A 15,702-nucleotide genomic window follows, 5' to 3' on the forward strand; every position below is an offset into this window, starting at 1 on the left:
TTCACATTGAAGGGTATTTTGGGCTATTTTACAAAAAAAGGTATTTTAAACGCATGATTTATAGAATAATATAAGCACGTGGCCCTATTATTAAATAAAATAGTGACTATTGTCACTTTTTCACGATGCACTTTTTTCCAGCCTAAACAAATCGCAGCCGCAAGTTGGACCCATGCTGAAGTCCACCACACCCTGATTGACACGTGCCACACCACGCACACTTTTATTATTGAATGTTACACTTTTGTTTTCAAGTGAAGAGTGGTTGGAAAAACATGAACTTCTTTTGCCTTTCGATAGTCTCTATCTTATCCATTAGAGGACTAAAAAATCTCTTATAAATAGAGAAATATAGGCAAAAATATCTTATAATTAGTGGTGTTTATGAAAATTTGTTTATGAAAATTTTATATATTTTATATTTTATAATTTTTTCATTAGATGCTCATATTCTTTATGGCCTGAAATGAAAAAGAAGATAAGGTAGAGAATTAAGAGAGAGCTTTTGTCACTTGTAAGAGCCCGAAGAGAACTGAACTACAAAATAAAATAAATCCCATTAAAAAATATGTAGGAAGACTGTGAGGGTCCAAGAAGAAGTATTATATGCGGGGTTTGTTTATAATGAAACCATTTAGCTTTGATACAAGGAGGTCACAATTATTTATAACCATCCGTTATGAAATATGATAGCTTTAGTATTTCACAAAATTAAAAAAAAATTCAGTAAAACTTTGAGCTTAGTTAATGGAATAAATAAAATCTCCCAATTTCACATCTAATAGTCAAGATGAATTGTGACCACCTTGTATTAAAGGTAAATTGTGCATATATATTCCCATAAAAACCTAATAAATAAAAATAAGTATTGTATGAATAAAAGGGGATAAGAGTGTGGGAGAGAGAGAACATTTGCTACTTATAAGAGTCCAAAGATGGAGAGGGAACCAAGGCATATACTATTCAGAGCTTAACAAGTATCACAACAGATTTATTTGGTGGGACTTTTCTGTTTTCATTGGTAGTTGGTGTGACATTTTGGCATTAATCAATCTCATAAAATCACCAATATGTTTGGCCTCTTGCCGTGTGTGGGTATATTTGTTATTTTTATAATGTTTGAAAATTTTAAACAATAATAATGTAAAAGATAAAGTATTTAATATTTAGATTTTTTTTAACTATTTAAACAAAAAAGAATGCCGATCTAAATTGAAATTCTCAGGAATTGATGGGAACCAACCCAGTTCCATGCACGATAGGCAATCGGGTTGGTTCTTTCAGAATTGGCCAAGTAACATGTTTTATTTTATTTTATTATTATTATTATCTATTGACAAATTCTCACCTAGAAGAGTGGATCAAATTGCTGATCCATATCAACAAACCGATTTCTTAGATGACAATTTCACTTGGCCGGTCTGGGTTTTAAAACACTAATTTAAGCTCATAAATCATGAGCTTAAATAAAGAATATAAAATATTAAATAACCCATTTTGAAAAAGAAAATAGTTTGATAGGGCTGCAATCCTATCAAAATAAATAAAGGCTCACCTCGTAAGTGATCGATTATTGCAGTTTAAGCATTGAATATCATAGTTGTGAAAAAATTAGAATTTCAAGCTCCAAAAATAATGTGTACTGATCGTGACCATCTATTTTATCTAAAAAAATATGTGTTTAAAGATCCATAAGATATGTACTATTTTTTGAATTTTAAATTTTATTGTCCATGTTGAAAATTGATTACGGAGCCATGATGGAGATTCCCTTGTAAAAAAAAATATTTTCGAACGAGGACTTCAGGTGAGGATTTATTTTGTTTCATAAAGCCTTGGACTTGCAGAAATGTAATCCTTCGATGAATTTCAGGGGGAGCAACTAAAGTGGCATTTTCGTCATTTTACGTGACGTGCGCAGGTTGTGGATGAGAGGGGGGCCACTTGCCCGGACATTTTCGTGTTTTCTTAAAACGAATTACAAGTTTACAGACAAGAGGACCCCAACTATAGGGGTATTTTCGTCATTTTCAAAGTTCACTGGTTTTTGGTCTTCTCCTCATAAAGTCCATCTTCCTTCTCTCCATTTTTATTGGCGTTATTCTCTCTAATCTTCCTTTGCAATTTACAGTAAGAAAAGGAAAAATTAAAACTGAAAATTTTTTGTTTCTTTTTTTTTTTTTTCTGAATTTCACCAACCATTTATCAAGCTCTGCAATTTTTTGGTGGAACTATTTTCTAAGAATCCCCCAAAAGTATTGTTGTGCGTGCCTTTTTATTTATCCTTGAAGAAACCCAACAAAGAATTCCCATTTTTTCCGTATTTTCTTTTGAGAGCAGTTGAAATGGAAATCTGAGTTTTGATGGGCTTCACATTTTGAAGGTTTTTTTTGGTGTTTTGGGTTCTATAACTTCGAATCAATTGGCCGCGTTTTCGTTTTTCCATTTCAGGGTCGGTTTTATCATCTGAAATTAGGACTAACTAGTGGGTTTTATTCTACAATTAAAAAAGTATTTGGGTTTTTTTTTCTTCGCATGAAAATATTATTTGAGCTGAATTTGAACCATATCAGTGGATTCTGATTACCCTCAACAGGAAGAAAGTAAGCAGAGGGAGAAATAACAGATAGAGTATTTTGATTAAGCTTTTCCCAAGAGCTTCTTATCAAGAAAAGAGTATTCTTTAGTGTTTTTGTGCTGATCAATTGTTGGGGTGAGATCAATCCTTATTCAAAATGACGATAGTTTCTTTACCTGGAAGTTCCGGTCTGCTCGACCCTGTCTCGAGGCAAAAGGTCACATATTTCAGCAATGGGTATGTTTTGGGTCTTACAGTGATTGCTGGTATTGGTGGATTGTTGTTTGGCTATGATACAGGTATTTTCTCCATCACAGTTTAATTTATGAAGTCCATGGAGTGCAAAATTTGAACCCCAATTTCTTTTGGGTATTCCTCTCGCATAAGAGGTTCATTCTTTACTTTTCTAACTTTTAAGTCTAGAAACTATTTGTGCAAAAATTAAAGGTTTGAGGAAGGAGGATTTGGTAACTGTTTTGATCAGCTGTTGTACTTAATTGATATTTTTGCATCATGTTGTAACTATTTTAAGGCTTCTTGGGGAATTGATTATGTTCCCTATTGTTATTGATTCTTGAGTGAGTAATTGAATTGGGTCATATGTCCTAGTGTTTTTGATTTAGGAGTGGATAATTGAATTGGGTCATATCTCCTAGTGTTGTTGATTTATGAGTAAGCGAATTGGGTCATATGTCCTACAGTTATTTATCTATGAGTGAGAAATTCAAGTGGATCAAATTTGCTCTCATTCTAAATTTCATGGTGTAATGTTGTAAAATTTATATGGTTGAGTTGTTCCTTGATTTGGGTTCACCCCTTCTTCTTTTTTGTGTTGCTTGATGTGGATTCATTGATGAAACGGCTTTTTTCTTGTCTTTCAAAAAGGTATCCACAGGTCTTTTTTTTTGGGTAATTCCTTGGGGAAAGACAGGCCCTGCCCGTTTTTTCAATAGATTGGGAGTTACATCTTGAAGGTGTTAATGGGGGGTATCAGCGGTAGGAATGGATACCACGATGTGGTAATTGGGTGTGGGGATGCTACCACTACAACCCCAACCCCTTTCATAAAGGTATCCATAGGTCTGTAATTCACATTATGCAAGTTCTGAATTTATTCAGGGCCTGGTTCAGTGCTAGCACAGTAATAGATTTTTTTCTTTACTTTGTATTTTAGAAAGGGATCAACTAGTTAATGGAACTCTCTCTCATATATATATGGCTCCTTCATAGTGGGTTTTGCATGATTCATGCAATTTGAATCATAGAGTTCACATTAGAAGCTCTGTGCAAGTTCAGCATCTGCACTTAATTATTGTAATGCGTCTCTTATTTCTTCTTCCTTAGTTATTGAATATCATGGTGAATGTTTATCACTTTCTTTTTTTGGGTGTCTGTTTTATTGGTCCATGCTAATTCTTCACAAGTAAGCCAGGGAGAGGCTTTGATCTTCTCCCCTTGATTATCAGAAATGGAAGCGAATTGTATCAACTGGTATGGGCTCCATGTAGCTGGTTAAAACTTTCTTATTCTCCCTTTTGTGTCTTCTCAGCATTCCATTACTTAGATCTCTCCACAATGTATTTATGGATTTATGGTTCATGCTACTTTGTATGACTTGAATATTCATCTATTAGAACCTCCTCTTCTCTACTGTGTGAGTGCGATACTTCTGTTCTACTACTGTTTCATAAAAAGAGATTGTCATTTCATTACTTCTGGAGAAATTCATTACGGCAGGCATTATTCTTTCTTCTATTCACTCTTATGAATAGGCGTGAGTAGGCAACATGCTTTTCCATGAAGGTTTTAAGTTTAACTCCTGAGATAGTTTTTTCTCCTCTCACATAAGTTTCGAGAGACAAAGGGCTTGGGCATTCTAGTGTTAGAGATGTACACATTTTTACATTCATTAGGGGAACCTTAGCCATTTCTTCATTCCCCCGAGTCTTTTTAACATGTTTCGTAGTGGCTGTTTGATCATTTTTACAATTCCATAATCATGTAGAATGGAGTGTAATCCAGTAATAGTTAGAAAAAGCGTGTTATACGTGAGGGAAGGAGTACTCATATGTTGTAAATCAAAGAGAGATTGAACATGCTGCCTCTTTTTATGTGGAGGATGCATTTGGGAATCAATGGATCTCTAGTGTCCTACATATGCATTTATTTGCCGATTTTATATCCTTTTCTTTGGTCATGTGGAGAATATGAACGAGCTTTAAAAAAATTTCTTCGAAGGGATCAAAGCCGGCACTGTATGATTATGAGTCACTCTTGGAAAACTCTTGTAATGACACCCATAATCTACATGAACAAACTATAATGGTTTTATAGTTTTCTTTAGTCGTTTGTTCTGTACACTTCGTACTTTCACTGCATGAGGGGCAGTATTAGGTGTAAGATCACCCTGCATCATGGTTGTCTTTATGCATATATTCTATGTCAAGGATTGCAATTGGTCAAAATAAAGACGGGCTGCTACTTTTTCAGGTGTTATATCAGGTGCCCTTCTGTATATTCGTGATGATTTTCAGGCTGTGGATAAGAGCAGTTTTTTACAGGTAAGAATTATGGAAGCCACTCTTCCTGTGAGGGGTTATACTTTTGTCCTGCTATTGCGTATCTCATTGTTTATCAGAATTATTAAAGAAACTATGGCATAACCCAACTGTTTACAGCAGTGACCGGCTGACCACTGAGCTAATATATATTTTAAAAAGTATTGCCCTACCTTGGTTTGGTCCAACCAATCAAAACTAGTCGATCTAATCAGAAAACTGGTCAAGCATTAGTTTTGACCTGTTTCCGGTAAACCCTAATTTTTGGTTTGGACTGAACTAACCAAAGCACTTGGTGATTCAATGCTGGTCCCATCAGGTCTTAGTTTCTTTTTTTTTTTTTTTGTTTTTCTTGTAATTGATGTATGTCTTGATATCAGTGAATGGTAAATTGTCTATGAAGAATTGTTTTTTCAGGAAACCATAGTGAGCATGGCATTGGTGGGTGCTATTATTGGATCAGCTTTAGGGGGTTGGATCAATGATACATATGGGCGTAAGAAAGCAACCCTTTTGGCCGATGTAATATTCGCCATCGGATCAATCTGCATGGCGGCTGCTCCTGATCCTTACGTGCTCATACTTGGGAGGCTTTTGGTTGGTTTGGGTGTGGGAGTAGCATCTGTTACTGCCCCTGTATATATTGCAGAGGCTTCTCCTTCTGAGATAAGGGGAGGGCTCGTAAGTATGAATGTTCTTATGATCACAGGGGGCCAGTTCCTCTCCTACCTTGTGAACATCGGTTTTACACAGGTCAGTATCATTTCCTCTCTCCAGGGAAGATACTTATAATGTCTATGGTATAACTTAGATATTTCGTCAGTCGTAAGATCTGAAATACTTGATCAAAATAAGACATGAACTTGGTTAGCAATGAGATGTGCAATTGATCTGGTACAATTGTAGATGACTGCCTCTCTTAGTGATGACTCCATGCCATGCTCTTGATACTTCTATGGAAATTATACCTTCTTAATTCGACTTTTCTAATTATCAAACACAGAAAACAAGATATGCACGTACGTTATCGTCTCTTGGTTTAGTGGTTATGATATGTGTGTGAGAGCCTAATCTTTGTTTTGTATGAACTTGGTTAGCAATGAGATGTGCAATTGATCTGGTACAATTGTAGATGACTGCCTCTCTTGGTGATGACTCCATGCCATGCTCTTGATACTTTTATGGAAATTATACCTTCGTAATTAGACTTTTCCAATTATCAAACACAGAAAACAAGATATGCACTTACATTATAGTCTCTTGGTTTAGTGGTTATGATATGTGTGTGAGAGCCTAATCTTTGTTTTGTTTTTTATTTCATGTCCAACTCCTTCTCTTAATTTTTTTTCCAAATAATATTTAACTACTGTCTTATTGAGCATCGCAAGTTGCAAAAAGGGGCCCAATCCATGTCATGTTTTGCATGTAATGCTAACCTTTCTTGCTCTAATGACCATACATAACAAGAACTATGCATATCTTTTTCTTTCAGGGGCGGAAAGCCTTCAGTATGTTGTAAATTCGGTTGCTGTATTGCTAATTATCATTTTGTTTGTTGGTTGTTTATCAAAAAAAAATTATCATTTTGTTGGTCAAAAGAAAACTGTTATTTTTATGATTTTCTGTGAATTGTGAATGAACAGGTACCGGGAACGTGGCGCTGGATGCTTGGGGTTTCTGGCGTCCCTGCTGTGGTGCAATTTTTCATGATGCTATTCTTGCCCGAGTCTCCTCGCTGGCTTTATCTCAAGGTAGAAAAAGGAGAACGCCAATGCATCTCTCTGCATGTAAATGCTTTGAAGTCTGAATGATCTCAACCATGCATCCATTTTTTATCATGCATTTGTTTCCATACAACATTTTTCTACAAACTTACAGAGCTCTCTCTCTCCGGGGTGTCAAATCCTCTGTCATTTTACTATAATCTTTTGCCTTTTGTTTCAAAACCCAAAACAGGTCAAGAGTATCTTTTGTGACCTGAGGCATTTCAGTATACTTCAGAAATTGGTAGCTTTTCTTGATGCTATAGGATATCTGGTTATGCAGGATCAAAAGGTTAAAGCTATTGAAGTGCTTGAAAAGATATATGAGCCCGAACGATTGAAGTATGAGATTGACCGGCTTTCGGATGCTGCAGAGGAAGAGCTTAAACAGGAGAAAGCTGTCAGCTACATCAATGCTTTCAAGTCCAAGGAAATCCGGCTTGCTCTGTTTGCTGGAGCAGGACTTCAGGTATCCCCACACACACATGCACATGCAAAGGCACTAGTAGAGAGAGAGAGAGAGAGAGAGAGAGAGAGGTAATAGTTGTAAAGCACCATATCACAAGGGATAGCAAGCACAATCACAGATGATTGCAGTAGTAAGCAGAGAGAGAGAGAGAGAGAGAGAAAGAGAGAGAGAGAAAGAGAGAGAGAGAGAGAGTCCATTAACTCTGAGAGCTCATCCTTACTCACTTGCAGGCATTCCAGCAGTTCACAGGAATCAACACTGTGATGTACTACAGCCCCACGATTGTGCAGATGGCCGGCTTCTCATCCAACCGCCTCGCACTCCTCCTCTCTCTCATCGTCGCCGCCATGAATGCTGCTGGCACTGTCGTTGGCATCTTCCTCATTGACCGCATTGGTCGCCGCCCCCTTGCCATGACCAGCCTTACTGGTGTCCTCCTCTCTCTCTCTCTCCTCTCCTCAGCCTTCTATCTATCTTCACACCAATGTGCAAATTCCCTCTATTTTGGCTCTTGTTCAGCCAGTGCCGGTTGGTTTGCAGTGATAGGTTTAGCTCTCTACATTCTGTTCTTCTCTCCAGGGATGGGTCCTGTCCCTTGGGCCATAAATTCCGAGATTTACCCTTCGGGTTACAGAGGAGTTTGCGGAGGTTTCTCAGCAACAGTGAATTGGATTTCAAATTTGATTGTTGCGCAAACATTCCTGTCGCTGGTGGATGCGGTGGGGACACCTGCGACATTCCTGATGTTTGCAGCAGTGGCTGTGGCAGCACTTGTATTTGTATGGGTGTACGTGCCGGAGACAAAGGGCCTGAGCTTTGAGGAGGTCGAGATGCTCTGGAAAGAGCGGGCTGCGGGGCAGAGGTGGGGGCAGCAGCAGCAACGGTTGCTCGATGATACCTCCGTGGAGCCTTAATGTGGTATTTGTGTGCTTATCTCTCACTCTCTCTCTTGATTTGGAGAGTGAAATCTGTGCAAACGTGCTTTGGATGGTGTTTTATGCATCGGGCCATGCACATGATCTCTTTTTCTTTCTTTCTGAATGTACTCAATGATCTCTTTTTCTTTCTTTCTAAATGTACTCAATCTCTCTCTATGTCGTTGATTTGGAGGGGTGGAATCTGTGCAAAAGTGCTTTGGTGGTGTTTTATGCATGTGGCCATGCATGTGATCCCCACCCCCAACACTCCCCTAAAAAAAAGAGGTGGGGAGTAGAATCAGTGGATGTCTTTTGGTTGGTGTTGTATGAACGGGGATGTGTAATTCAGTGTATTTGGGTAAAGACAGGTCCCTAAACTTTTTTATTTTTTATTTTGGTTAATTCAGTGGAGAAGACAGGTCCTTACCCCTTTTTTTTGTTAATTCAGTGCATTTTTTTTTTGGGTAATTTAGTATTTTGTGGCAGTGGGGAAGACAGGTCCCTACTCTTTTTTTTTTTTCAAATAGATTAGGGAGTTAGCTTTATTGAAGGCGTTAGGTGGGTCTTGTTATAGTAGGATTAGAAACCACAACGTGGTAATTAGGTATGAGGTGCTACCACTACGACCGAGCCCGATGTGTTCTCTCTCGACACTTTTTTTCTCAATTGTTGATGCTGGGTAACAATCCTACTCTCCCCCACTTGTGTGGCCACCATTGTACCTGCTATTCTTTCTCAGTATTTCCCAACCCCCTTCTGTCTCTGCCCTACAGTGGATGTCTGTCACTCTCTCTCTGGTGTTGTAATGTGTGCAGTCACATTCTTATGTACCTGATTCTCTTCGAGAGGACATATATTGGATACTCAAATAGTCAAATGTGTTTCTTTACATGTGTTCAAATTGCATGTATAATACCTTTTTTATGGTATAAAAAATCATCTTTATTTGCATGGAAAGCATACAATAAGCAACCTATTTTTGGTTTATCATTTATTGTTAGATTTAAAATCGGGCCTTGAAGTTGTGCCACTAAAAAGGTTCAATATGCAAATGAAAAATATCTTAAAACTTTGCGACATTTCAATAGTCGGATTTTGTCATTTGATGGGTAAGAGTGATTCTGATCTCTTAATAAAAATTAGTCTTTATAATTTACAATGCATAAGCCTTTTATGTATTTATCATTTGCAGTCGATATGGAATTAGGGAGTAGATATATAGCGTGCTCCCATGGGGATATATTATGCACTCTTAATTTACAGAAAAGTTTATATTGAAAACCCATCACAAAGGTTGTTTTGATGATGGAAAACCCTTTCAATCGATCATTTGTACCTTGAGATGCGTGGATATAGTATGAATATGAATTTAAAAAAATGATTTCAAGTCTTGAAATTGCTGCTTCTTGTAACATGTCATTTAGACTTATATCATCTGGACTAATTTTTTAGAATTTGAAGTTTTCGTAGATATATTTGTTCCAAATTATTTTTAGGGCTTTATTTTTTAGAATTTGAATTATTTGTAGACATATTTGTTTTAAATTATTTTTAAGGTTTCAAATTTCATAATTAAAGGTGAGGATAGTTTTTCATGTCGGCTTAAAATTTTTGGTACCAAAATTGGATCTTATGTAAAATTTATAAATGCATCTTACTTTAATTGTTTAAGTCGGGCATGTTATATAAATCGCAATATTTAATTTAGCATTAATTGTACTAAAGCTACGAAAACAAGTAGACTCCATGCATAGTATCAAAAATCATGTTTGAATGGTCGAATTGAGGTTGATGCACAAATTAAATCATGTTTTGATAAATGCTACCTCCTTGTATCAATGTTAATGATTTTATTCAATAGTTTTTATTTAATATACCTCCATTTCTACATATGCGGGCTTGGCCGCATAGAAAGCAGGTCCAATAATTAAAAAATAATCATGAAATGAAATGAGAATTGAATAGGCAAAATAGACAATACAAAAGACACTTGTAAGAGATTTTTAAAGGGAGATATTTGTGAAACATAGCCCTTAACAACATTTATGAAACTGTAGAGAGAGATTTTTTTAGGAAACCTTAAATGTGAGGTTTTAGAAAACCATAGAGAGAGATACCCCTTTGCAATATTTATGAACCGAGAGAGAGATTTTTTTAGGAAACCTTAGATGTGAGGTTTTAGAAAACCATAGAGAGAGACACCCCTTGGCAATATTTATGAAACCGTAGAGAGACAGATACATTTTTTGGAAAACCTTAGAAGTGTGGGAACTCTTACGAAGAGATATTTGTTAAACCACTTAGAGAAATTTTAGGAAACTGTAAAAAGAGACAACTCTTGACAACATTATAAAATTGTAGACAGATTTTTTTAGGAAATTGTAGGAGTGTGAAATTTTAAAAAGTAATTAAAGGATAATAATGAAATGAATTGAGAATTGAATGGGTAGAATAGACAATAATAAGGGGGAATTCCTTTTGATTATAGGTAATATGTTACAGGGTTATGATATGGGGTTATTTTAGGGTATTCATATTATGGATCATTTTATAATTGTACTCAATAAATTTTGAACATTTATATACCGATGTCATTTTTTATATAGATGATGTCACATCATTCCTAATGACCAAAAATACCTTTATTAAAAAAATATTGAATTACAAAATAAGGGTATATAAATGTTCAAAATTAGTTGAGTACAATTATAAAATGTAAGTACCCTTACATAATCCTCATCCACATGAGGTATAAAATCACCGACTAGGTGTACTCTATATGAATAATATCACACCCCATGTGGATGATATCATATCTCTCCTAATGACCTAAGATTCCCTAACTAAAAGAATATTGTATTACAAAACAAGGGTATATAAAAGTTCAAAATTTGTTGAGTACAATTATAAAATACTATATAGTGTGATCACCTTAACATATTTGTACTCAACAAATTTTGGAAACATATATACCCTTGTGTTAAAATACAATATGTTTTTAGTTGGGATTTTGTGGTCATTAGGAGAAATGTGACATCACCTACATAGAGCCTTAAATGTTATTTGCTTCTAGACTCTCAAAAGGCTTTTTTCCCATCTAGGCTGTGCGAACGTATGGGATGAACGTAGATCAAAGAGTGATCGGGAGTACTTATCTGCAGCAAATAGATAAATGCGACCAAGCGAGTGAGCAAGCGCCACAAGCAAGTTGTTGATATGATCGAGGAGGTACTAATGATAGGCATAGGCAAAAAACATATTTAGTATAGGAAAAGCCTTGTGCCTCATCTATACTATACTAAGGCCAAGCGTGTAGGCGAAGCGGGGTCGAAGCATGAGCCGAGCATGGTGATAAGAAGCCGCATGGGTTGCAAGTTATATAGCAAGCACCCTATCTCCATGTGAGTGATGTCACACTTTATATGGATAATGTCAAACCCTTCCTAATGAAAAAAAATACTCTTATTAAAAAAACGATCCATGTACAAACAAGGGTATATAAATGTTCAGAATTTCTTGAGTACAATTATAAAATACTCCATAGTACGAGCATCCTAACATAACCCTATATATATAGCCATGTTCTTAAAAAGGTAAATTGTTTTATGGTGGCAGGGCCACATCTAGGTTGGGTCCGTGCAGTCTCTATGTTAGGTATTTTATGTTGGCAAGGCCGCATCTAGGTCATGTCCTTGCAGTCTCTATGTTAGGTACCTAGCTAATACGCCCCAAATGTTAGGTACCTAACAAATCGCCCCAAAACCCTTGGGTGATAGAAACGCGGAAAATTAGACCCTTAAACCACCTAGTATTGTTACATACCACCACGCTCTGCAATCGACATCCTCGACGGCTCTCACTCTGTTTAGGTAGCTCTTTCAACAGGTAGCCCTTTCCTAGGATCGATGTCCTTGGCGGCTCTCACGCTATGGCGGCTCTTACTCTTATTTTTATTTAGGTAACTCTCTTTCCATAGGTAGCTCTTTCCTAGAATTTGAACCTGGGTCATACCAAATATTACGTACCGAACCAATACACCCCAAAATCCTTATGTGATGAAAATATGGAAGGTTAAGGCCTTAGACCACCTAGGATTGTTGCACGCTACTTTCCTACTAATGTGGACGGTGCAATATACATAGAGAGCATGTGCAGGCCCGCCCACACGAAAACTGGGTCCTTCAAAAAAATTGATTTAGATCGGGAATCACTTATCAAGACAAGATTCGTTCAAAGACCATCTTGATTTCTTTAACGATTCAAGGGTTAGCCTTTCTATACACCAAAAAAAAAGAAGGTTTTTTAGTTCTTTTTTCACCAAATTTTGTTTTTGACCCAAATTGTTCCGCATAATGGTCATAAAGTTTTTTAATCAAAAGTGAAAAATCCCTAACATAGTACTTGGTTTTTTTTTTTTCCAACTTTTTTTTCATCCTTTCGTCATTTTTGTTAATTTGCATTTGTTTATGACAATAATTTAAAAAACGGATTGGTATCTCAGATCGGACATCCCAAAAACCGGTGAGGATCAGTGAAACGGCCAGATAGGTCGGATCCGGCCTTAAAAAAATCCAAAAGAATATTAAAAATCATTATAACTATTGTTTATTGGGAAACAAATAAGAAAAGGGGTACTACATTATTAACTTTCATTTTTTTGCATCAATATACGAATATTGAGATGTTTTTTCCCAATATGAACTACTGTTAACTATTAAATTTACATCAAGCAAAAGAAAAAACCGAGAGTTATCATGGATGAAGTATGTAATCTTACATGGACTGCAATAAACTACACAATAAAATATGACCTAAGACCAAAATGAAAGACGATATTGTTATTTACTTTGGTGACGCTATTACCATTCATAGAATTCACATGGCAATTCATTGATTTAATCTAAAAACAAATCATCCAAATTAGTGGTCACTTGACTATACCCAAATCCATGAGTGCTAGTATTTTGTTGCACTCCTACTTCAAAATCCTTAAAGCTTGTCTATCTTTCATACTCACCTATATTGTCTTACTTACCTCTAAAATCTTGTTGTTGGGTTTCGGTATTGAATTTAGAAGAATATAAGCATTGAGATAAATTTTCACTGAAACTATTCGCTCATTAGAGATAGAATTTTACTAAAACTATAATTTGTGGCATTACAATCATTAAATTGCATCTTTGAGAGATAAAATTTCGCAAAACTATTCGTTCATTGGTTAGCAAGAAATCTCGGAGGAAGATATTTTTGCTAATATATATATAACATACGCAGACAAACACCCAATGTCACAAAAAAAATAAAAATAAAATACAAAATATGCTATGTGCTTCAAAAAGGCTACAGAAAACTCAGCCACATTAAAATTATTAAAAAAAGTAATTAGGATTGAAAAGGCCCCTGTTGAAGCTTTGAAATTCGAGCATGTAAAATTAAGCAAAATACATTCTTTAGCAAAGGACAACATATTGAGAAGTTCAGAACAAAATTTGCTGAATTTTCTTTTATTATTTGCATAAATTTCCTGAAATTTTATTTCTTATGAGATACAATATAAGGGAATAACTAGCGGAAAAATTCCCTGAACCCAACATTTAGAAAAGGCTTTATTTTAAGATTTTTGGAATTGAGACATTTATTTCAATAACGTTTTAGAAAATGTTTTTATCTTAAGAATTTGTAGAGGTGTGCGTTTCTTTTTTCCTCGAAGAAGTTGATTTCCACAATCAACTGAGCAAACGTTGCATGCATTACACAATCAAACAAGAACAATAAGATTTCGTACAATCAGACAATATATAAGGCAAAGTTGCATACATCCAACAATCAACCTTACAAGTGTTGATGCGCAGAAACCACTCCCCCCTCCCCCCTCCAAAAAAAAAAATCGTTAAAAATAACATAAAATAACAAATCATGTCACATGATTTTGGTGGATGCTGGTCTTAATACGATCATTCAGGAAAAAAAAAAAATTGATGAAGAATGACCCTATGTTTCACGGTTTTGAGGAAAATCAAACCCTCTAAAAAAAAAAACAATGAATATGGCTCAAAAAAAAAATTCATTAAAAAATTACAAAATAACAAATCATGGTACCTGATTTGATGAAAGCCAATATTACCAAGATCATCCAGCAAAAACAATGGATAAAATCGATGAAGAATGGCCACCAAAATCATGATTTGATAGAAAACTCTAATCTGCTCAAAATACCCCAAATTTCAATAAAAGATTTCACAACAATGCATTTTTTTGGATTTGATTCAATCCCAATCGATGTTTTATGAACCTTAAAAATTATTCCACTCCATTATTGGTAAAAAAACGATGGATTTTTACATATCAGATTTATTGGTGAAAAAAGGGCAAAACTCAGGTTTTATTGTAGCATGCCCGTTTTTACATTAGTGTAAACACCCCCTCGAAATTCCGGGGGAGTGAATTCTTAAACCTTCGATTCATAGCCCAAAAGACCACAATAACCTAATAAACTATAGGCAACTTAGATAAATATATAATTACATGATATAATTGCCTCAAGAATGTCGAAAATCTATCCCAAGTCAAAGTAGACCCAAGAGCTTTTCAACTATTAAAGAATCGCCTTCCGCAAATGACAATTTAGTCCCTGTGATACCCAAGTGTCGGGCCACGGCCGAGCCGTGCCACGCTCCAGCAGGCGTAGACGTGGCCTGATGATGCAGTAAACTCGTTTTCTTTATTAGGTAATAGATAAAGTCAAAAGATCAAGATAAATAAAAAAATAATCCAACAAAATAAAAAAACCCAAAAAAAAAGATAAAAAAATCCCTTAGAAATTATGGAAATTAGGAAATTAACCCAAAAATAGGAAAAACTTCTAGAAAATTCTTAAATTTTTTTTAAAAAATCCTAGAAAATCCAAAAATTCTGATTTAATATTAGAAGCCCCAAAAACCTGAAAAAAACTAAAGAAAGTCCCTCCTAAACCCTCAGAAAAACCTAGATAGACCCTACCTAAAATTCTTAATTTTTTTCCCTACCTTAAAAAGCTAGATCTAGGTTAAAGAATCTCTAATCTGCAAATTCTAATAAGCATAAGACATCATGTTTTAGGAACCTTAGATCTAGGTCAAAGAACCTCAGATCTACCAATTCCAACAAGCATAAGACATCCAAAAAAAAGAGATGATGGCACAAATAAAAAGAGTAGTCTGATCCAAACTTGAAACTCCAAGTTTCGAATCCTTAGAGGTAAGTACTTATTTTTTTACTTAATTTAATTTGTTTTTCTTCTTTTAATTATCTGTTTTATTTTATTTTTTTTGAAAATTAATTTATTATACTTTTAATTAAATTTAGAAGTGTTTTTTAGTCAAAATACGAATTTGGAGCTAATGCAGCCAATGGACTCAGAAGAGACCATAGTTATATA

General features: G+C 35.4%; 1 protein-coding gene across 4 annotated transcripts; it reads left to right on the forward strand.

Annotated features, from left to right (window-relative positions):
* Window positions 1–1,843: 1,843 nt before the first annotated feature.
* On the forward strand, window positions 1,844–8,648 carry INT1 (inositol transporter 1). 4 transcript variants are annotated; one of them, XM_088869424.1, is made up of 7 exons: window positions 1,844–2,015; window positions 2,597–2,877; window positions 5,069–5,139; window positions 5,554–5,889; window positions 6,780–6,887; window positions 7,183–7,368; window positions 7,599–8,648. In XM_088869424.1, exons 2-7 carry the CDS (start codon window positions 2,736–2,738, stop codon window positions 8,280–8,282), a joined length of 1,527 nt encoding a protein of 508 aa, XP_088725550.1. In that variant the 5' UTR covers window positions 1,844–2,015; window positions 2,597–2,735; the 3' UTR covers window positions 8,283–8,648. The 4 variants fall into 4 exon arrangements, with proteins under 4 accessions (XP_088725550.1, XP_006858666.1, XP_020531910.1 ...); XM_006858604.4 differs by having other exon boundaries at window positions 2,009–2,130; XM_020676251.2 differs by lacking the exons at window positions 1,844–2,015; window positions 2,597–2,877 and adding an exon at window positions 3,859–4,069.
* Window positions 8,649–15,702: the final 7,054 nt, after the last annotated feature.

Source organism: Amborella trichopoda, chromosome 6 (assembly GCF_054954075.1).
Source record: "Amborella trichopoda isolate Santa Cruz 75 chromosome 6, AtrichopodaSantaCruz75HAP2 v2.0, whole genome shotgun sequence".
NCBI classification, from domain to species: domain Eukaryota; kingdom Viridiplantae; phylum Streptophyta; class Magnoliopsida; order Amborellales; family Amborellaceae; genus Amborella; species Amborella trichopoda.